The 22,470-nt window shown below is 51.9% G+C and overlaps 2 protein-coding genes across 13 annotated transcripts in view; one reads left to right on the top strand and one right to left on the bottom strand.

The window, feature by feature from the left end:
• The window catches only part of JAK3 (Janus kinase 3), a 31,157-nt gene extending 18,920 nt beyond the window's left edge, over window positions 1-12,237 (top strand). For 6 of the 12 annotated variants that reach the window (XM_016934183.4, XM_009434992.5, XM_009434991.5 and 3 more), the window contains 2 exons: window positions 7,752-8,010; window positions 11,689-12,236. In XM_016934183.4, coding sequence (XP_016789672.1) covers window positions 7,752-8,010; window positions 11,689-11,894 — 465 coding nt within the window. In that variant the 3' untranslated portion in view covers window positions 11,895-12,236. 12 annotated transcript variants of the gene reach the window in all.
• A 2,944-nt stretch (window positions 12,238-15,181) lies between these two features.
• On the bottom strand, window positions 15,182-21,023 carry B3GNT3 (UDP-GlcNAc:betaGal beta-1,3-N-acetylglucosaminyltransferase 3). The gene is made up of 2 exons (XM_016935480.4): window positions 20,383-21,023; window positions 15,182-17,185 (listed from the first exon to the last, which is right to left on the bottom strand). Exons 1-2 carry the CDS (start codon window positions 20,947-20,949, stop codon window positions 16,634-16,636), a joined length of 1,119 nt encoding a protein of 372 aa, XP_016790969.1. The 5' UTR covers window positions 20,950-21,023; the 3' UTR covers window positions 15,182-16,633.
• Between the last annotated feature and the right edge of the window lie 1,447 nt (window positions 21,024-22,470).

Below are 22,470 nucleotides of genomic sequence, written 5' to 3'. Positions count from 1 at the left end.
CTGTAAACCCAGCACTTTTGAAGGCTGAGGCGGTCAGATCACCGGAGGTCAGGAGTTCGAGACTAGCCTGGCCAACATGGTGACACCCTGTCTCTACTAAAAATACAAAAATTACCCATGTGTGGGTGCCTGTGATCTCAGCTACTTGGGAGGCTGAGGCAGGAGAATTGCTTGAACCTGGGAGGGGAAGATTTCAGTGAGCCAAGATCATGCCACTGCACTCCAGCCTGGGCGACAGAGCAAGATTCCATCTCAAAATAAATAAATAAATAAATAAACAAACAAACAAATAAAATAAAAATAATTTTTTTAAGAGACAAGGTCTCGCTATGTTGCCCAGGCTGGTCTTGAACTCCTGGGCTCAAGCGATCCTCCTGCCTTGGCCTCCCAAAGTGCTGAGATTTACAGGCATAAGCCACTGTGCCTGGCTAATTTTAAAAAAATTTTTAAAGAGATGGGGTCTCTCTGTGTTGCCTAGGCTGGTCTTGAGCTCGTGGGGTCAAGTGATCCTCCTGCCTCGGCCTCCCAAAGTGCTGGGATTACAGACGTGAGCCACCACATCCCACCCTCTCATGGTTTATAATCATATAATCATAACCTTTGTGGAAGTGTCTGACATGCAGTTGGTCATTGATAAATTAATTTGCTCAGGCCAAAAACATTTATTGAGTGCCAACTGTGTGCCAGGACTTGTTGGGTGCTGAAGACCCTGTCCTCCCAGTAACTAGCAAAATCTGATAAGAACATTCTAGGCTGGGCGCGATGGCTCATGCCTATAATCCCAACACTTTGGGAGGCTGAGGCAGAAGGATCACTGGAGCCCAGGAGTTCAAGACCAGCCTGGGCAACATAGTGAGACCTTGTCTCTACAAACAATACAAGCAATAGCCAGTGTGGTGACATGCACCTGTGGTTTCAGCTACTAGGGAGGCTGAGGCAGGAGGATCACTGGAGCCCAGGAGGTTAAGGCTGCAGTGAGCCATTATTGTACCACTGCACTCCAGCCTGGACAACAGAGTGACACCCTGTCTCAAAACAAAACAAAACAAAACAAAAAAAAAAACAAAATTCTGGTAGTGATAAGTGCTTTGAAAGAGATGAACAGAGGGAAATGGTGGGGTGGGGGTGGTCAAAGAGGGCCTCTTACGGGGCCGACGCTGGAAGGAGGAGGAGCCTACCCATGAGTAAAGCTAGGAGAAGAAATTTCCAGTGGAGGACACGGAAGGGACAAAGGCCTTGGGGAGGTAATGAGCTGGGTGCCTTTAAGCACCAGTGCGATGGAGGCAGGTGTGACTGCCTGGAACAAATGAGGGAGGGAGGGATGGAGATGAGCGAAGGAGGGCATCAGGGAGAGGTGGTGTTTTTTTGTTTTTTTTTTTTTTTTGAGACATGGTTTTGCTCTTGTTGCCCAGGCTGGAGTGCAATGGCGCAATCTCGGCTCACCACAACTTCCGCCTCCCAGGTTCAAGCAATTCTCCTGCCTTAGACTCCCGAGTAGCTGGGATTACAGGCACACGCCACCTGTAATTTTTTTTTTTTTTTTTTTTTTTAGTTAAGATGGGGTTTCTCCATGTTGGTCAGGGTGGTCTCGAAAGGAGAAGTGTGTTGTAAAATCCATAGGGGCTGGGCGCGGTGGCTCACACCTGTAATCCCAGCCCTTTAGGAGGCCGAGGTGGGTGGATTACATGAGGTCAGGAGTTCAAGACCAGCCTGACCAACATGGTGAAACCCCGTCTCTACTAAAAATACAGACTTAGCCAGGTGTGGTGGTGTGTGCATATAATCCCAGCTACTTGGGAGGCTGAGGCAGGAGAATCGCTTGAACCCAGGAGGCAGAGATTGCAGTGAGCCAAGATCGCACCACTGCATTCCAGCCTGAGCAACAAGAGCGAAACTTTATCTCAAATAAATAAATAAATAAGATCCATAGGGAGCCATGGGAGTTTTTGGAGCAGAGATGGGATGGAATTTAATTTGTGTTTTAAAACTGAATGGGTGCGGTGGCTCATGCCTATAATCCCAGCACTTTGGGAGGCCGCAACAGGTGGATCACATGAGGTCAGGAATTTGAGACCAACCTGGCCGACATGGTGAAACCCTGTCTCTACTAAAAATACAAAATTAGCCAGGTGTGGTGGCACATGCCTATAATCCCAGCTACTCAGGAGGCTGAGGCAGGATAATTGCTTGAACCCGGGAGGCGGAGGTTGCAGTGAGCCGAGATCATGCCATTGCACTCCAGCCTGGACAACAGAGCTAGACTCCGTCTCAAAAAAACAAAAACAAATACACTGAATGGGAGTTGTGTCCTTTGGACTGCTCAGGCACGACCCCATTATCTGTCCCCCGCCCCTCAGGTTCACGAGCTCATGAAGCTGTGCTGGGCCCCTAGCCCACAGGACCGGCCATCATTCAGCGCCCTGGGCCCCCAGCTGGACATGCTGTGGAGCGGAAGCCGGGGGTGTGAGACTCATGCCTTCACTGCTCACCCAGAGGGCAAACACCACTCCCTGTCCTTTTCATAGCTCCTGCCCGCAGACCTCTGGATTAGGTCTCTGTTGACTGGCTGTGTGACCTTAGGCAGGGAGCTGCCCCTCTCTGGGCCTCGGAGGCCTTATGAGGGTCCTCTACTTCAGGAACACCCCCATGACATTGCATTCGGGGGGGCTCCCGTGGCCTGTAGAATAGCCTGTGGCCTTTGCAATTTGTTAAGGTTCAAGACAGATGGGCATATGTGTCAGTGGGGCTCTCTGAGTCCTGGCCCAAAGAAGCAAGGAACCAAATTTAAGACTCTCGCATCTTCCCAACCCCTTAAGCCCTGGCCCCCTGAGTTTCCTTTTCTCTCTGTCTCTTTTTATTTTTTTTATTTTTATTTTTATTTTTGAGACAGAGCCTCGCTCTGTTACCCAGGGTGGAGTGCAGTGGTGCGATCTCGGCTCAGTGCAACCTCTGCTTCCCAGGTTCAAGCGATTCTCCTGCCTCAGCCTCCTGAGTAGTTGGGATTACAGGTGTGCACCACCACACCCGGCTAATTTTTTTTATTTTTAATAGAGATGAGGTTTCACCATGATGGACAGGCTGATCTTGAACTCCTAACCTCAAGTGATCCTCCCACCTCAGCCTCCCAAAGTGTTGGAATAATAGGCATGAGCCACCACACCCAGGCTTTTATTTTTTAAAATTTATTATTATTATTTTTAAGAGACAGGATCTTGCTACGTTGCCCAGGCTGGTCTTGAACTCCTGGGCTACAGTGATCCTCCTGCCTTATCCTCCCAAATAGCTGGGACTACAGGCACCTAGTTTTGAGTTTCCTGTCTTATTTCCAATGGGGATATTCATGTAGCTTTTTTTTTTTTTTTTTGAGATGGAGTCTCGCTCTGTCGCCCAGGCTGGAGTGCAGTGGCGCAATCTCGGCTCACTGCAAGCTCCGCCTCCTGGGTTCACACCATTCTCTTGCCTCAGCCTCCCGAGTAGCTGGGACTACAGGCGCCCATGTTTATACAGATCATGGTGTAGATATTTCCATGTTTATACAGATAGCCACCACACCCGGCTAATTTTTTGTATTTTTAGTACAGACGGGGTTTCACCTTGTTAGCCAGGATGGTTTCCATCTCCTGACCTCGTGATCCGCCCATCTCGGCCTCCCAAAGTGCTGGGATTACAGGCATGAGCCACTGCGCCCGGCCCTCATGTAGCTTTAAATGTATGATCTGACTTCTGCTCCCCGATCTCTGTTTCTCTGGAGGAAGCCAAGGACAAGAGCAGTTGCTGTGGCTGGGACTCTGCCTTTTAGGGGAGCCCGTGTATCTCTTTGGGATCCTGAAAGGGGGCAGGAAAGGCTGGGGTCCCAGTCCACCCTAATGGTATCTGAGTGTCCTAGGGCTTCAGTTTTCCCACTGTCCAATGGGACCCTTTCTGTCCTCACCCTACAAGGGGCACAAAGGGATGACACCAAACCTGGCAGGAACTTTTCACGCAATCAAGGGAAGGAAAGGCATTCCTGGCAGAGGGAACAGCATGCCAAGCGTGAGAAGGCTCAGAGTAAGGAAGTTAAGAGCCCAAGTATTGGAGCCTACAGTTTTGCCCCTTCCATGCAGTGTGACAGTGGGCAAGTTCCTTTCCCTCTCTGGGTCTCAGTTCTGTCCCCTGCAAAATGGTCAGAGCTTACCCCTTGGCTGTGCAGGGTCAACTTTCTGACTGGTGAGAGGGATTCTCTGCAGGTTAAGCTTCTGCTGCTCCTCCTCACCTGCAAAGCTTTTCTGCCACTTTTGCCTCCTTGGAAAACTCTTATCCATCTCTCAAAACTCCAGCTACCACATCCTTGCAGCCTTCCCTCATATACCCCCACTACTACTGTAGCCCTGTCCTTCCCTCCAGCCCCACTCTGGCCCTGGGGCTGGGGAAGTGTCTGTGTCCAGCTGTCTCCCCTGACCTCAGGGTTCCTTGGGGGCTGGGCTGAGGCCTCAGTACAGAGGGGGCTCTGGAAGTGTTTGTTGACTGAATAAAGGAATTCAGTGGAAAAGATGGTTTGTGCTGGACTTGGGGCGATGGGGAGCCTCAGAGGGTGTGTGAGCTGGGAGGGATGCGGTTAGAGCTGTGGGCCAGAGACCTCTCAGGGAGCCACTGTGGGGGCCCCAGGGCAGGCTGGTGGAGGAGGACCACTGGGTGGGGCTTGGCTGGGGCCCTCGAGGACAGAGCCCCCTCACTCCCAGCCCCAGCTGCTGGCCTTGGCTGCAGCCTGGGGGAGCTGATTACAGGCTCTCTGTGGGTGGGGAAGGAACAGGATGCTCTCCCAGTGGTCAGAGGACAAGGCCAGATTGGGGGAGCGAGGCTGTGGGGAGGCGACCAGCATCACTGGGGCCGGACCACCTCCCCACTGACCGGCCCCCGTCATGTGCACCTCATAACTGCTAGAAAGATGTGGAGAGTGGCCAGGCTCAGTGGCTCAGGTCTGTAATCCCAGCACTTTAAGAGGCCAAGGCAGGAGGATCACTTGAGGTCAGGAGTATGAGATCAGCCTGGCCAACATGGCGAAACCGTCTCTACTAAAAATACAAAAATTAGCCTGGTGTTCTGGCACATGCCTGTAATCCCAGCTACTCAGGAGGCTGAGGCAGAAGAATTGCTTGAAACTGGGATGTGGAGGTTGCAGTGAGCTGAGATCATGCCATTGCACTCCAGCCTGGGCGACAGAGCGACTCCGTTTCAAAAAAAAGAAAAATGCCGACAGAGACAGACATACAGAAGGAAACTGAGAGATGAAGGCCGAGAGAGACTCAGAGAGAGAGAGAGAGAGAGATCCCTGTCCCTGCTCTCTTAGCCCCAGAGGGCCCCCTAATTTGGTAGAAATAGGGAGGGAGCTGCTCTGGGGTCAAGCAAGACTCGAGTTCCAGCCCAGGTTCTCTCCTGCCTAGGGTCAAGCATCCTTCCCTCTCTCAGCCTCAGATTCCCTCCTTGGAAAAACAAAGCTATAAGACCCCCTAGGCATGAAGCGGGGGCCAAGCATCCGCTGAACAAATAAATCCTGCTCTATTCTGGGTCCCCCAGCCCCTGCTCACCCAGAGGGGACAACCGTGTTGGGGAGACAGAGCTTCGGATGGGACACCCCCAGCCCTGCGTGTCAGGCGCCTTGAGAAGACCTGGGCTCTGCTCGGCCTCCTGTGACCTTGGGCAAGTTTGGGGTCCTTTCTCTGTGCCTCAGTTTTCTTTTTTTTCTTTTCTTTTCTTTCTTTTTTTCTGGTGAGGGGACGGAGTCTCTGTCCCCCAGGCTGGTGTGCAGCGGCACCATCTCGGCTCACTGCAATCTCCACCTCCTGGGTTCCAGTGATTCTCCTGCCTCAGCCTCCCGAGTAGCTGGGATTATAGGCATGCACCACCACATCTGGCTAATTTTTGTATTTTTAGTAGAGACAGAGTTTCATCATATTGGGCAGGCTGGTCTCGAACTCTTGACCTCAAGTGATCCACCTGCCCCATCTTCCCAAAGTGCTTGCATTACAGGCATGAGCGACTGCACCTGGCCTGTGTGCCTCAGTTTTCTCATTTGTACAGTAATAGAAACAACAAAATTCTGAACATTTCTGGTCTTGGAAGATGCCCACTGTCTTCCCCCCTGCCCCCCAGAAAATGCAGGATTATTACTTTTCAGTTGATCTATTTCATCTCTTTAAAATGGTTAAGACAATAGCGAAGACTTGGCCGTGTGTGGTGCCTCACACCTGTAATCCCAGCATTTTGGAAGGCCGAGTAGGGAGAACCACTTGAGTTCTAGATGAGCCTGGGCAACATAGCAAGACCCCTGCCTCTACAATTAAAAAATTAAAAATGGCCGGGTGCATTGGTGCACGCCTGTAATCCCAGCACTTTGGGAGGCCGAGGCGGGTGGATCACTTGAGGTCAGGAGTTTGAGATCAGCCTGGCCAACATGGTGAAACCCCGTCTCTGCTAAAAATACAAAAATTAGCCAGGCTTGGTGGTGGGTGCCTGTAATCCCAGCTACTCAGGAGGCTGAGGCAGGAGAATCGCTTGAACCCAGGAGGCAAAGGTTGCAGTGAGTCGAGATCGCACCACTGTACTCCAGCCTGGGCGACAGAGTAAGACTCTGTCTAAAAAGATAAAAATAAAAATTAAAAAATTAAAAATTAGTTGGGCATTGTATTGCAGGCCTGTAGTCCCAGCTACTCAGGAGGCAGAGGCTGAAGGATCGCTTGAGCCCAGGGGAATGAGGTTACAGTGAGCTATGATCCTGCCATTTACAGGCCAACCCAGAGAGATCCTATGTCAAAAATGAATAAATAGCCTGGTGTGGTCACTCTCGCCTGTGATCCCAGGACTTTAGGAGGCTGAGGCGGGAAGATGACTTGAGTCCGGGAGTTTGAGACCAGCCTGGGCAACGTTTGGCAAAACCCCATCTCTACAAAAAAATACAAAAAATTAGCAGGGTGTGGTGGCATGGGCCTGTAGTCCCAGCTACTCAGGAGGCTGAGGTGGGAGAATTGCTTGAGTCAGGGATAGGGAGGTGGCAGTGAGCCCATATCGTGCCACTGCACTCCAGCCAGGGTAACAGAGCAAGACCTCGTCTCAAAAATAAAAAATAAAAATAGGTGGCTGGGCGTGGTGGCTCACACCTGTAATCCCAGCTACTTGGGAGGCTGAGGTGGGAGAATCACTTGAACCCAGGAGGTGGAGGTTGCAGTGAGCCGAGATCGCATCACTGCACTCCAGCCCGGAAGACAGAGCAAGACTTTGTCTCAATAATAATAATAAAAATAATAATAGTCCAGGCACGGCTCATGCCTATAATCCCAGCACTTTGGGAGGCCGAGGCAGATGGATCGCTTGAGGTCAGGAGTTGGAGACCAGCTGGGCCAACATGGCGAACCCCAGTCTCTACTAAAAAAAAAAAATGCAAAAAAAAAAAAAAAAAAATTAGCCAGGCATAGTGATGCGCACCTGTAATCCCAGCTACTCAGGAGGCTGAGGCAGGAGAATCGCTTGAACCCGGGTGTCAGAAGTTGCAGTGAGCCGAGATCAAGTCACTGCACTCCAACCTGGGTGACAGAGTGAGACTCCATCTCAAAAAAAAAAAAAAAAGAAAAAAATGAAAAAGAAAGACTCGTTGCCCAGTGCTCCCTCTGGGAGAAGTACATCCAAGGCCCTGGCCCTGGGAGAAAGGCCCTGGCACTAACCCCACCCTTGATCTTTTTCCTGGGCGGTCCTGAAGAATGTTCTGTCCCTTCTCCAAGGCCCCCAGCTGGGACGGCCCAGGCGCCTATAAAGGGGGTCCCCGCTTGGCCCCGGCGCCACCCACCACCATGGACCCCCGTCTGCCCGCCTGGGCGCTGGTGCTGCTGGGCCCTGCCCTGGTGTTCGCGTTGGGCCCCGCGCCCACCCCAGAGATGCGTGAGAAGTTGTGCGGCCACCACTTCGTACGCGCGCTGGTGCGCGTGTGCGGGGGCCCCCGCTGGTCCACCGAAGCCAGGAGGCCTGCGGCCGGAGGCGACCGTGAGTGGGGACGGGCAGGGACAGCGCTCTGGGAAGCCGAGGTGGGGCAGGTGCACGCAGGCGCAGATGCACACGTGCAGGGAGGTGGGCAGGTTTGCATGCATGTGCCGGCTGCGTGCACAGATCGTGGGTCCGCACTGGAGTGTGTGTGAGCGCGCGTGTGAAAGTCCCCGGAGCCATTAGCCAGGCGCGGTGGCTCACGCCTGCAATCCCAGCACTTTGGGAGGCTGAGGCGGGTGGATCCCCAGAGGTCAGGAGTTCGAGACCAGCCTGGCCAAAATGGTGAAACCCCATCTCTACTAAAACTAATTTTTAAAAAAATTAGCCGGGGGTAATGATGCACATCTGTAATCCCAGCTACTTGGGAGGCCAAGGCAGGAGAATCGCTTGAACCCGGAAAGCAGAGGTTGCAGTGGGCCGATATCATGCCATTGCACTCCAGCCTGGGCGACAGAGTGAAACTCCGTCTCAAAAAAAAAAAAAGAAAGTCCCCAGAGCATGAGTCCCCCTGAGGGGCCAGAAACAGAGTGAGGCAGGAGAGGTAGGCTCTTGCAAGTACATGGTGAGATCCTGTCTTAAAATTTCAATATTTTGATCTTCATGAATTTTTGCCTTAATTTTGCTTTGTTTGTTTGTTTGTTTTTTGAGACAGGGTCTCACTCTGACGCCCAGGCTGGAGTGCAGTGGTGAGATCTCGGCTCACTGCAGGCTCAACCTCCTGGGCTCAAACCATCCTCCTGCCTCAGCCTCCGGAGTGGCTGGGATACAGGTGCTGCCACCACACCCAGCTAATTTTTTTTTTTTTTGTAGAGAGGGAGTCTCACTCTGTTTCCCAGGCTGGTCTCAAACTCCTGAGCTCAAGTAATCCTCCCACCTTGACCTTCCAAAGTGTTGGGATTAGCGACGTGAGTCACTGTGTCCAGCCTTAAAAGTATTTAAAAGTATTGCTTTTGAAAAGTATTGCTTTTCACAATTATTTTACTTTATTTTATTATTTTATTTTTATTTATTTATTTTGAGACATAGCCTCGCTCTGTCACCCAAACCAGAGTGCTGTGACGTGATCTCGTCTCACTGCAACCTCTGCCTCCCGGGTTCCAGCAATTTTCCTGCCTCAGCCTCCAGAGTAGCTGGGACTGTGGGCACGCACCACCACACCTGGCTAATTTTTGTATTTTGTTTGTTTGTTTGAGATGGAGTCTCGCTCTGTCACCCGGGCTGAAGTGCAGTGGCACGATCTCAGCTCACTGCAACCTCCGCCTCCTGAGTTCAAGCAGTTCTCCTGCCTCAGCCTTCCAAGTAGCTGGGATTACAGGCCACTCCCCAGGTCACCCACTACCATGCCCAGCTGATTTTTTTTTTTTGGTATTTTTAGTAGAGACAGGTGAACAGGTGAAACAACAGGTTTCACCATGTTGGCCAGTCTGGTCTTGTTTTGTTTTGTTTTGTTTTGTTTTGACATTGAGTCTCGCTCTGTCCGCCAGGCTGGAGTGCAGTGGTGTGATCTCGGCTCACTGCAAGCTCCGCCTCCTGGGTTCACGCCATTCTCCTGCCTCAGCCTCCTGAGTAGCTGGGACTGCAGGCGCCTGCCACCACGCCCAGCTAATTTTTTTGTATTTTTAGTAGAGATGGGGTTTCACCATGTTAGCAAGGATGGTCTCAATCTCCTGATCTCGTGATCCACCTGCCTCGGCCTCCCAAAAGGCTGGGATTACAGGCATGAGCCACTGTGCCCGGGCCAGGCTGGTCTTGAACTCCTGACCTCAGGTGATCTGCCCGCCTCAGCCTCCCAAAGTGTTGGGATTACAAGCGTGAGCCGCTGTGCCTGGCCTTTTTACAAATATTTTAAATTTTATTTTAAAAGTATTGCATTAAAATACTTATCTTGCTGGACGTGGTGGCTCATGCCTGTAATCCCTGCTACTCAGGAGGCTAGGAGGGAAGATCACTTGAGGCCAGGAGTTTGAGACCAACCTGGGCAATATGAGACTCAGCCTGAGACAGAGACCCTTGTCTAGAAAAAAGGAAAAATATTAATATTATTATTATTATATATATATATTTTGAGACAGGGTCTCACTCTATCACCCAGGCTGGAGTGCAGTGGCATGATCTCGGCTCATTGCAACCTCTGCCTCCAAGGCTCAAGCAATCTGCCCACCTCAGCCTCCTGAGTAGCTGGGACTATAGGCACATGTCACCATGTTTGGCTAATTTTTATATTGTTAGTAGCGATGGGAGTTTCACAATGTTGCCTAGGCTGGTCTCAAACTCCTGAGCTCAGGCAGTCTGCCTACCTTAGCCTCCCAAAGGCTTGGGATTACAAGTCCCGGCCACCAAGTTTGTTTTTTTGTTTTGTTTTTTTTTTAGACGGAGTTTCAATCTTGTTGCCCAGGCTAGAGTGCAATGGTGCGATCTCGGCTCACCACAACCTCTGCCTCCCGGGTTCAAACGATTCTCCTGCTTCAGCCTCCCCAGTAGCAGGGATTATAGGCATGTGCCACCATGCCTGGCTAATTTTGTATTTTTAGTAGAGAAGGGGTTTCTCCATGTTGGTCAGGCTGGTCTTGAACTCCCGACCTCACACCTGTAATCCCAACACTTTGGAAGGCTGAGGCAGGGGGGGTCACTTGAACCCAGGAGTTCAAAAGCAGCCTGGCCAACATAGGGAGACCCCATCTCTATTTTATTTAAAAAAGCTAAGGCTGGCTGGGCGCGGTGGCTCACGCCTGTAATCCCAGCATTTTGGGAGACCCAGGCAGGCGGATCTGAGGTCAAGAGATCGAGACCATCCTGGCCAACATGGTGAAACCCCATCTGTACTAAAAATACAAAAATTAGCCGGGAGTTGTGGTGCACACCTGTAGTCTCAGCTACTCAGGAGGCTGAGGCAGGAGAATCACTTGAACCCGGGAGGCGGAGGTTGCAGTGAGCCAAGATCACGCCACTGCACTCCAGCTTGGCAACTCCATCTCAAAAAAAAAAAAGCTGATGCTGACATTTGGGGATGTATATGGTAGTGGGGCTGTCCTGTATATTGTAGGGTGTTAGATAACATCTCTGTCTTCTGCCCCCTAATGCCATGAATAGCCTCACACCCCACCCAAGTTGTGACATCTAAAACTGTCCCCAGACAAGTATCCCCTGGAAACAAAATCACCCTGGTTTGAGAACCACTGGTGTCAATTGTAAACTGCAGATTGGGTAGAGGGTAAACAACCCTCTAAATTTTCATAAGTCCTTTTTTTTTTTCTTTTGAGACAGTCTTGCTCTGTCACTCAGGCTGGAGTGCAGTGGCACGATCTCGGGTCACTGCAGCCTTGCCTTCCCAGGCTCAAGCGATCCTCCCACCTCAGCCTCCCAAGTAGCTGGGACTACAGGCGCCCGCCACCACACCCGGCTAATTTTTTGTATTTTTTTTTTTAGTAGAGAAGGGGTTTCACTGTGTTAGCCAGGATGGTCTCAAACTCCTGACCTCGTGATCCACCCACCTCGGCCTCCCAAAGTGCTGGGATTACAGGTGTGAGCCACCGTGCCCGGCCAGTGCTCACTTTTTATTTGCATGCATGAGTGTTTGGTGGGTTACTCAGTGGGATGTGTGTGGATTTGTGCACATGCAGCATGGGGTAGCATGTCCTCTGTCGTTTCCGTTCCAGCTGAGTTTCACTCTGTCCCCAGGTGAGATGCTACAGTGGCTGGAGAGACGACATCTGCTCCATGGGCTGGTGGCCAACAGTAATCTCACACTGGGACCTGGCCTGCAGCCCCTGCCCCAGACCTCTCACCATCACCGCCACCACCGTGCAGCTGCCACCAACCCTGCACGCTACTGCTGCCTCAGTGGCTGTACCCAACAAGACCTGCTGACCCTCTGTCCCTACTGATTCCTCCTTGGGTGCAGCCTCAGAGTGGCCTGAGGCCCAGAGGGTCTGGTCTGGTGAGCTCCTGAGGCCACACAGCACCATAAAGTCTCACGTCTGCAGGCCTCTGATTACCTCCTGGGATGGGGTGCTCACTATCTACCCCAGACCAATGCCACCTGCAGCCTGTGGAGTCAACTGCAGAATAAATCACACCCTAGCCCTGGCTTGGAGGATCCCCGCTTTCACAGATGCTGGACACTGACAGCCAAATGTCCTCACTCCAGAGGAGCCCCAGACGCTCCGCTCCCTGCATGTGTAACACCCCTTCTTGCTGTCTCTTAGTAAATAAACGACCCAAAGCAGCTTCCTGCATTTTCTCTAGAAAAAGGGACAAGCCTCAGTCAGTCCCTGTGTGGGCTTGTCCCCCAGCAGCCATGGACCCACCGGCACTTCCAGGAGCTTGATAACTAGAGAGGCATTGCAACGCAAAGTGGGGAAACTGAGGCCCAGGGAGAGGGCTGCTTGCCAAGGTCAGACAGGGAAGGGTAAGTGCAGGACTTGAACCGAGGTCTCTACCAAGGCCCATGGGAGTCCTTAGCATTGAGGACTTAGAATGGTAGACATTAGACACAAAACAAATGTCTGAAAATGATCATCACAAAACACATTAGTCTTTTTTTTTTTTTTTTTTTTTGAGACAGGGTCTCACTCTGTCGCCCAGGCTGGAGTGCAGTGGCACAATCATAGCTTACTGCAGCCTCCAACTCCTGGGCTGAAGTGATCCTCCCACTTCAGCCTCCTAAGTAGCTGGGATTACAGGCACCCGCCACCACACCCAGCTAATTTTTGCATTTTTAGTAGAGACGGGGTTTCACCATGTTGGCCAGGCTGGTCTTGAACTCCTGAACTCAGGTGATCCGCCCACCTCAGCCTCCCAAAGTGTTGAGATCACAGGCATGAGCCACGTGCCTGGCCCAGTCATCGGATTTAGGGTCCACCCTAATCCATGATAACCTCATGTCTGTCTACAAAGACCCTATTTCCAAATAAGCCCATATTCTGAGGTGAATTCTCAGAATATGAATTCTCAGAATATGAATATGAATTCTCAGACATGAATTCTTGCCAGACACTACTCAATCCAGTGGAGCAGGGGAGCTGGGACTCTCCCCTGATGGCAATAGGGAGCCACAGAGGCTGTGTGAGCAGGGGCAGAATGAGGTCAGATGTGCCTGTCAGAAAGCCCTGCAGCCCCACCTCATCCAGGCCTGATTTGCAGGATGGTGTCTCATCCTCCCAGCTCCCTCCAGTCCCCAGAGCAGCCATTTTTAACCATCTTTTTTTTTTTTTTGGAGACTGAGTCTCACTCTGTCGCCCAGGCTGGAGTGCAGTGGCATGATCTCGGCTCACTGCAGCCTCCGCCTCCCGGGTTCAAGCGATTCTTTTGCCCTCAGCCTCCTGAGTAGCTGGGACTACAAGTGCACACCACCACGCCTGGCTAATTTTCATATTTTTAGTAGAGACGAGGTTTCACCATGTTGGCCAGAATGGTCTCAATCTTCTGACCTCGTGATCCACCCACCTCGGCCTCCCAAAGTGCTGGGATTACAGGTGTGAGCCACCACGGCTGGCCTATTTTTTTTTTTCTTTTTTTTGAGATAGATTCTCACTCTGTCGCCCAGGCTGGAGTGCAGTGGCTCAATCTCAGCTCACTGCAACCTCCGTCTCCCAGGTTCAAGTGATTCTCCTCCCTCAGCCTCTCAGGTAGCTGGGATTACAGGCATATGCCACCACACTCTGCTAATTTTTGTATTTTTAGTAGAGACGGGGTTTCGCCTTGTCTAGGCTGGTCTTGGACTCCTGACTTCAGGTGATCCGCCCACCTCGGCCTCCCAAACTGCTGGGATTACAATCGTGAGCCACCATGCCCAGCCTCATTTTATTTTTGAAACAAGGTCTCTCTCTCACCCAGGCTGGAGTGCAGTGGCATGGTCCTGGCTCACTGCAACCTCAACCTCCCAGGCTCAAGTGATCCTCCCGCCTCAGCTTTCCGAGTAGCTGGGACCATAAGTGGGCACTACCACACTGGGCTAATTTTTTTTCTGTAGAGACAGGGTCTCGCTATGTTGCCCAGGCTGGTCTCGAACTCCTGGGCTCAGGTGATCCTCCCACCTCTGCCTCCCAAAGCCCTGGAATTATAGGCATGAGTCACTGTGTTTGGCCCTGTTATCCCATTTAAATTCTGCTCAGGCTGGTGCAGTGGCTTATGCCTCTAATCCCAACACTTTGGGAGGCTGAGGCAGGTGGATCCCTTGAGGCCAGGAGTTCGAGATCAGCCTGGATAACATGGTGAAACCCTGTCTGTACTACAAATACAAAAATTAGCCAGGCGTGGTGGCGCATGCCTGTAATCCCAGCAACTTGGGAGGCTGAGGCATGAGAATCACTTGAACTCAGGAGGCGGAGGTTGCAGTGAGATGAGATCGTGCCACCACACTCCAGCCTGGGCAACAGAGCGAGACTCTGTCTCAAAAATAAATAAAATAAAATAAAATTAAATTAAATTTAAAAAAAATTCTGCTCAAAGCTCTTATTGCTCCCGGGAACTTCCCATTTGATCATTTTCGGGTTTGTTTCCTCACCATAAGGTGGGTCTGTATCAGCTGACCCTTCCCACAGGAGGGAGGAGGAGTACAGGGCAAGGCGTGTAGCACACGGCAGGTGCATAATAAGCACTTGAGGAGGGGCGGAAAGGATGAGCTACAGAGAGCAGTAGATCTGAGGTTCCAACCAGGGAAGGCAAGCCTGGTAAGGAGAGGGAGGCTGCTGGTGGCTGGGATGGTATTCAGAGGGGGCCTTGCTGGAAGCAGGAGGCCAAGGTGGGCCCAGCGTCCAATCCAGCTAAGAGCATCTCACCCTGTACCTCCCACTCCTGAGTCTGCTGACAACCTGGAAGCAAGACTCTATCTTTGGCTGGCCAGGCACTGTGGCTCACGCCTGTAATCCCAGCATCTTTGGGAGGCCAGCGGGTGGATCACTTGAGGTCAGGAGTTTGAGACCATCCTGGGCAACATGGTGAAATGCCGTCTCTATCAAAAATACAAAAATTAGCTGGACATGGTGGCACATGCCTGTAACCTGTAATCCCAGCTACTTGGGAGGCTGAGGCAGGAGAATTGTTTGAATCTGGGAGGCGGAGGTTGCAATGAGCCGAGATCACGCCACTACACTCCAGCCTGGGCAACAGAATGAGAATCCGTCTTAAAAAAAAAAAAAAAAAAAAAAAAAAAGTATCTGTCTTTGGGGATATGTGGGGATATGAGCTGAAAGCAATAAGGAGCTATGAAGGGTATCTGAGCAGGGGGTGGGTGGGATGAGGTCAGATCTGCCTGATAGAAATTCCTGCAGCTTTTGCCTCACACATGTCCTGTTTTATGTTTTTGTCTTCTTATTGCCGCCCAGTGGAGTACAGTGGCACAATCATGGTTCACTGCAGCCTCCAACTCCTGGGCTCAAGCGATCCTCTCGCCTCAGCCTCCCAAGTATAGCTGGGACTACAGGCATGTGAGCACCACCACGCCTGAGTAATTTTTTATTTTGTGCAGAGACAGGATCCAGAACTCCTGGGCTCAAGTGATCCTCCCACTTTGGTCTCCCAATGTGCTAGAATTACAGCCCTGAGCCACGGCCCCATGCCCCGTTTTTACCAGTGTATATTTTCTACTGGAAAATGAGACTTTTAGGGATGAATGTGGACTTGTCTGTCGAAACTTGTAAATTTGCTTAAAAAAAAAAAGATTTCCAAGTCTTCACAAAATTTTGTATTCCCCAAGGCTGCCCCATCACAATGCCTGTGAAGCTTGACTGGCAGACACTGAGGCCTGAAGCTGGGGGCTGCAGGGGGTCACTGGCTCACCCGGTCCCCCCGTAATCTGTAAAACATACTGGGTGGGGGAGGCCGCTGGAGGACCTGAATCTCTCCCTTCTCCAGGCAGTAGTGAGGCATATGCCTGTTGGCCTTGGGCCCATTAAAGATCATTCCAGCCCCAGTGCTGTTCTCTGAATTCTTGGGGAACACAGGGATGGGGGCTCCTAATGAGGACCCCAGAAACTCTGAGCTCTCACAACTTTCAAAGGACACTTGCTTCCCTCCTCTGCCCACACCTCCACCATTACAGCATGTGATCCCACGAGTAAGGAGGGGGCGGTCCTATTCCACCACCTCTCTGGTATCCCCCCAACCTTCTGAGTTGTCTGAGACCCAGGAAAGGGTTAAGATCAGGACCCCTCTCTCTTGGGCTGAAAGATATTTCTCATGTCAGCTCTATGTGGACACAGGAGTTTCTGGCTGGCCTGGAACTGCAGGCGGAGTTTATCTGCCATTAAACCACTGCAGGTGCACTGCTTAGCATCCTGTCTGTGAGTAGGTGAGAGCAGGGAAGTAAGACTTTGACTCAAACGGGACGGATGCATCCACAGTTGGAACTCTAGCACAGGCACTTCTGCCATTAGCAGCCACAAAAAGAAGACGGATATTTTCTGGAGTTCCTCCAGCCATCCAGGGAAGATGCTGGAACAGTACCAGGTGGGTTTTGAAGGATGTGTAGGAGTTCGCCAGCCAGAATATTCACTCATCAAACCTCAAACCTTCCCTGGCACTCCCTTATGCTCAGACCACAAAGGTCTCAGCTTCCTGGGAGGAAGGTGTCGCCCCTTCCTATGGAAACAAGAGCCCAGAGGCTGGGGACCCTGATGCTGACTCAGTAGATCTGTGTCTGATTGCCGCAGGTGAGGTTGGGCTGGTTCAGCGCATCCCACATGAGCAGCATCTCATAAGGTAGGAAGCGGTGCACCAGAAGCAGGTCCCGGTAGAAGCAGGGGTCAAAGGAGGACAGGCGTTGCGATGGAGCCCGCACGCCAGACGTGCGGATGCCGCTGTGGGAGGCAGGCTTCAGTCCCTCAAGCTCCAGACACATACCCAGGAAGACATCATCAATGGGGAAGATGTCCAAGACATGGGCAGCACGGCGCAGGGCAGCGGCCGTGAAGCGGGACAGCAGGAAGCCACCACCCCCACAATAGGGTGGGTACCGCTCATTCTGAGTCACCACCTCTGGCACATAGTACTTGCTCCAAAAAGCCCGGATGGGGCCCACGTTTTGGATCAGTTGCCCCACGAAGAGGTGGCGGCCAGGGTCATGGTCCTGCAGGTAGAAGACCATGTTGTCTGTGTGTGCAAAGACGTCATCATCCCCGTTGAGCACGAAGCTGGCGTTGGCGCACCTTGTCTCCTGCCACTGTAAGAACAGGACCTGCAGGCAGGGTAGACAGGGCATGCTCGCTTGAGGGCTGGAGAAATTGGCCTTGGGTCTCTGTTAGCCACTCCAGCCCACTGAGCCCAGGAAAGGAAGTGTCCACAATCCAGCCTGGGTTAAGGCCCTGCCCTGTGGGGTTACTTGGGAAACCCTCTCTGTGCCTTGGTTTCAACTCTCCAAACAGGCCTTATCATGTGCCTCTAGGAGTGTTGGGGAATCCATGGAGACCATGCTCCATGAAGCACCAAGAAATGCTGGAAAATTGTTACATTTACATGTATTGCTGTTCCTCCCAACTCTGCCTGGCCAAGCCCTGTTGTTAAATAATCATTTGTATGAATTTTGTTTGTTTCTGAGACAGGGTCTTGCTCTATTGCCCAGGCTAGAGTGTAGCGCTATGATCATAGTTCATCGCAGCCTCAAATTCCTGGGCTCAGGTGATCCTTCCACCTCAGCCTCCCAAGTAGCTGGTACTACAGACACATGCCGCTACTTACTCCTGGCTAATAAATTTTTTTTTTTTTAAGAGATGGGATCTTGCTATGCTACGCAGGCTGGTCTCAGACTCCAGACCTCAAAGGATCCTCCCACCTCAGCCTCCCAAAATGCTGACATTACAAGCATGAGCCACCACTCCTGGCCTTTGTGTGATTTTTATTTTATTATGATTATTATTTTTTTTTGGAGATGGAGTTTTCGCTTTTGTTGCCCAGGCTGGAGTGGAGTGGTGCAATCTCGGCTCACTGCAACCTCCGCCTTTCAGGTTCAAGCAATTCTTCTGCCTCAGCCTCCCAAGTAGCTGGGATTACAGGCATGCACCACCACACCTGGCTAATTTTTTGTATTTAGTAGAGACAGGGTTTCACCATGTTGGTCAGGCTGATCTTGAACTCCTGACCTCAGGTGATCCACCTGCCTCAGCCTCCCAAAGTGCTGGGATTACAGGTGTGAGCCACCGTGCCTGACCTGTGTGATTGTTAACATCCCCCTCTTCCACCAAACACTGGACTTCCCTCCTTGGGCATGTGTCTCTCTTTTCTGTTCATGCCATCTCCCTCAGCACCCAGCATAGTGCCGGTGCTTCACGGGTGCTGGGTTCATATTTGTCAAGCTGATGTTTATCACACACTTTTAAAGGGTTTTTTGTTTTTGTTTTTGAGACAGAGTCTCACTCTGTCACCCAGGCTGGAGTGCAGTGGCACGATCTTGACTCACTCCAACCTCCGCCTCCAGGGTTCAATCGATCCTGCTGCCTTAGCCTCCCAAGAAGCTGGTCTCGAACTCCTGGTCTCAAGTGATCCGCCCACCTCGGCCTCCCAAAGTGCTGGGATTATAGGCGTGAGCCACTGTGCCTGGCCACTTTTGTGTTTTCAGAACACAGCATGTTAAGAGGCCATGGCCCCTACCCGCCTCAGCCTCAGTTTCCCCTATGGTAACCTACACAGGCTGGGTATCTGTTTGTTGCCCGGCTCTGTGCTTGGTGCTTACCCTACCCTGAATCCTGAATGCACCCTTAGGAGGCAGAAGTGGTCCTCAATCTTATTTACAGATGAGGGAACAGAGGCTCTCCAGAGAAAACTGCAGTGAGGTCACCCGCAGAGAAACAGCTACCAGAGGCCTTGAACCCAGGCCTGTCTGTACCTCCTATGAGCAGGAACCTGCAGAGTTCCCTGTTCCTCCTTGAAAATGTTGTCTCTACTTGTCTTGTTCTACTCGAGGACCTAGGAGGGGTTCTTAGAGCCCCTCCATTTCCTCATCTGCAGATGGGCAGGATTTTCTCACCTCTCATGGCTTCTTTTTTTAAAAAAATAGAGACGAGGCTGTGCGTGGTGGCTCATACCTGTAATCCCAGCACTTTGGGAGGCCAAGGCAGGAGGATCACTTGAGGTCAGGAGTTTGAGACCAGCCTGGCCAACATGGTGAAACCCCATCTCTGGTAAAAGTACAAAAAAATTAGCTGGGCATAGTGGCATGCACCTGTATTCCCAGCTACTCAGGAGGCTGAGGCAGGAGAATCACTTGAACCTGGGAGGTGGAGGTTGCAGTGAGCCGAGATTGCACCACTGCACTCCAGCCTGGGGGACAGAGCCAGACTCCATCTAAAAAAAAAAAAATTAATTAAAAAAACATAAAAATTAATTAATTAAATGTTTTTTTTGAAAAAGATGAGGTCTCGCTATGTAGCTCAGGCTGGCCTCAAACTCTTGGGCTCAAGCGATCCTCCCTCCTCAGCTTCCAAAAGTGCTGGGATTACAGGCATGAGCCACCAAGCCTAGCTACCTCTCATGGGTTCTTGTCCATCAAAAAGGTCTTGACTGAGCACATGCTGTGCACCTGAATCTATTCTAGGCATTAGGGACACAGCAGTGAGTGAAACAGACAAGGCCCCCAGCCTCATGGGGAGACAGAACCGGAACAAATAAACAAGGAGATGTTGGCCGGGTGCAGTGGCTCACACCTGTAATCCCAGCACTTTGGGAGGCCGAGGCGGGAAGATCACCTGAGGTCAGGAGTTTGCGATTACCCTGGCCAACAGGGTGAAACCCCGTCTCTACTCAAAATACAAAAATTAGCTGGGCATGGTGAGTGCCTGTAATCCCAGCTACTTGGGAGGCTGAGGCAGTAGGATCGCCGGAAACCAGGAGGTGGTTGCAGCAAGCCCAGATCGCACCACTGCACTCCAGGCTGGGCAACAGAGCAAGACTCCATTAAAAAAAAAAAATAAACATAAAAATAAACAAGGAGATGTGTCCCCCGTCATTGCCAAGTTGAGTTGGACATCCAGCACTGGTCTGGGTGCCTTATAAACTCCATCTCCTGTAAACCTCACAGTAGCCCTCAGAGGTGGGTGGGACTCACTCACATCCCATTTTCCAGGTGAGAAAAGTGAGGCACAGAGAGGTGAATGAACTCCTCCAAGGTCGAACACCAAGTAAGAGGCAGAGCTTGGATTCAAACCCGCATCATCAGGCTTGAGCTCTGTGCTAGTAACCTAGCTCCTCTGCCCTTCCCCCTAGCCTCCCCTAGAAGAAGACCATTTTGGGTCTCCACGAGGCTGGTGAGGACAGCAGAGGGGCAGAATGGGCTGTGATGGACTGACGAGGGCTTCTGGTCCCCTGGGTCCCTCAGGAGTGGGTGGTAATTTGGACAAGAAGGACAGGTGGCCCCGATCAGGTGACCCCAGTCCAGCGCACCTGCTTGAGCGTGAGGTTGAAGAAGGAGTCGTGGAAGTCCCACTGCAGGATGTCTCCGTGAGTCTGTGCCTCCAGCTCCAGCAGCCGGTTGACCTTGCGGGCCTCGTGCGGATTGGAGGCTGTGCCCACCAGGAAGAGGAGGCGCAGCTGCAAACCCCGCACCTTGCGCTCGCGGCCCCACGTGCGCCGCAGCAGCTCGCGGCGCACATAGTTGCTAGGGGAGGACTTGATCACCAGCAGCAGGAAGACCGGCTGCGCGCACTTAGAGGGGGGCACGTCCTGCAGCAGGGGAAAGTGGCGGCAGTGTCTGTACAGGAGGAAGTTCTGAACGTGCTGCGGCTGCGTGGCGAAGTCCGGGTGGGTGACCATAGAGGTGTTGGCATGGCACGGGGCCGGGGCTGGGCGGGTGGGTGGAGTGGGCCAGGCCAGGGCCTCGGGGATCGCCGGTGGCTGCTCCTGGACCTTGCAGGTGGGTGGTGACACTAGTAGACTGAAGAGGAGGAGGGTGAAAGCGCCGATGGCCAGAATGAGGGTGGCATTGGGCCGCAGGTGCCGGAGATACCTCATCCTGGCCAGCCAGGGTCTGGGGTCGGCCTGAGGAGCCTCCTGGGCGGCTCCTGTGGAAAACAAAACTCACTGAACACTCGCCATGAGCAAAGCGCTTTTCCTGTGGCCCCCAACATCTGGTTGCACCTGTACAGTTGCTCAGGTTGGCAAAATATTGAAATTCACCCCCTTCTTAACTCCTCCACCCCTTGCAAGACCCATTTCAAAGCACTCCAACCCCTGTTGGCTCTGACAGGTGCCCTGGCCCTCCCTGCTGGGGATTAATTTTTTAAATTTTTTGATTTTGTTTTTTTTTTTTGAGACAGCGTCTCTCTCTCTCTCTCTCTCTCGTTCTGTTGCCCGGGCTGGAGTGCAGTGGTGTAATTTCAGCTTACTGCAGCCTCCACCTCATGGGTTCAAGCGATCCTCCTGCCTCAGCCTCCTGAGTAGCTGGGATTACAGGTGTGAGCCACCATGCCTGGCTAATTTTTTTGTATTTTTAGTAGAGACGGGGTTTTACCATGTTGGCCAGGCTGGTCTTGAACTCCTGACCTCAAGTGATCCACCTGCCTCGGCCTCCCAAAAGGCTGGGATGACAGGCATGAGTCACTGTGCCCTGCCTTTCTGTGTGAAGTCTTAGTTTCCTTATTAGGACATGGGGGTGCCGAGGTTCCCTGCTCCAATACACACACACACACACACACACACACACTGGGGCCACTGCTCCCTGACTGCAAAAGGGCTTGATGCATATTAGCTGTGTGGTGACCGCCTCAGTGACCATGAGTCCACCATCCTGGCTACCTTGATTCCCCAGCTATTCCCACTTACAGACAGGGACATTGAGGCTCAGCATGGAGCAGTATCAGAACCCAGGACTTTTTTTTTTTTTTTTTTTTGAGATGGAGTTGCCTAGGCTGGAATACAGTGGCACAATCTCGGCTCACTTCAACCTCCGCCTCCTGCATACGAGCGATCCTCCTGCCTCATCTTCCAGAGTAGCTGGGACTACAGGCACGCGCCACCACACCCAGTTAATTTTTGTATTTTTAGGAGAGACAAGGTTTCACCGTGTTGGCCAGGATGGTCTCGATCTCCTGACCTCATGATCTGCCCACCTTAGCCTTCCAAAGTGCTGGGATTACAGGCATGAGCCACCGTCCCCAGCCGGAACCCAGAACTTTGATGGGTGCAGTATGCCCATCTCATACGTCCCTCAACTCGGGGTCACTGGGAGACTCCCTTCCAAGACCTCAGGGCCTCCCAGAATCTGTCACAAGGGACTGCGTCATGGATGGCACCAAACATCCCTCAAAGAGAACCTGGCCAACTCTCGGCCACCTGGGGCACAGACAGGTGAATATCCATGAACGTGCATGAGTCCAATCCTGTTAACTGTCACAGTGACTCATCAGCCCTAGAGTGTAACTGAGCACCTACTGTATGCTAGATGCTGGGGATACAGCTGTGACCAAGCCAGCCCTGCCCTCAATATAATAATAAGTAGAACAGCTTGGGCAGCATGGTGAAACCCCGTCTCTA

This window comes from Pan troglodytes, chromosome 20, assembly GCF_028858775.2.
Source record: "Pan troglodytes isolate AG18354 chromosome 20, NHGRI_mPanTro3-v2.0_pri, whole genome shotgun sequence".
Taxonomy (NCBI): domain Eukaryota; kingdom Metazoa; phylum Chordata; class Mammalia; order Primates; family Hominidae; genus Pan; species Pan troglodytes.
Note: the sequence above shows the minus strand (reverse complement) of the source record. Positions and strands in the feature narration are given on the sequence as shown.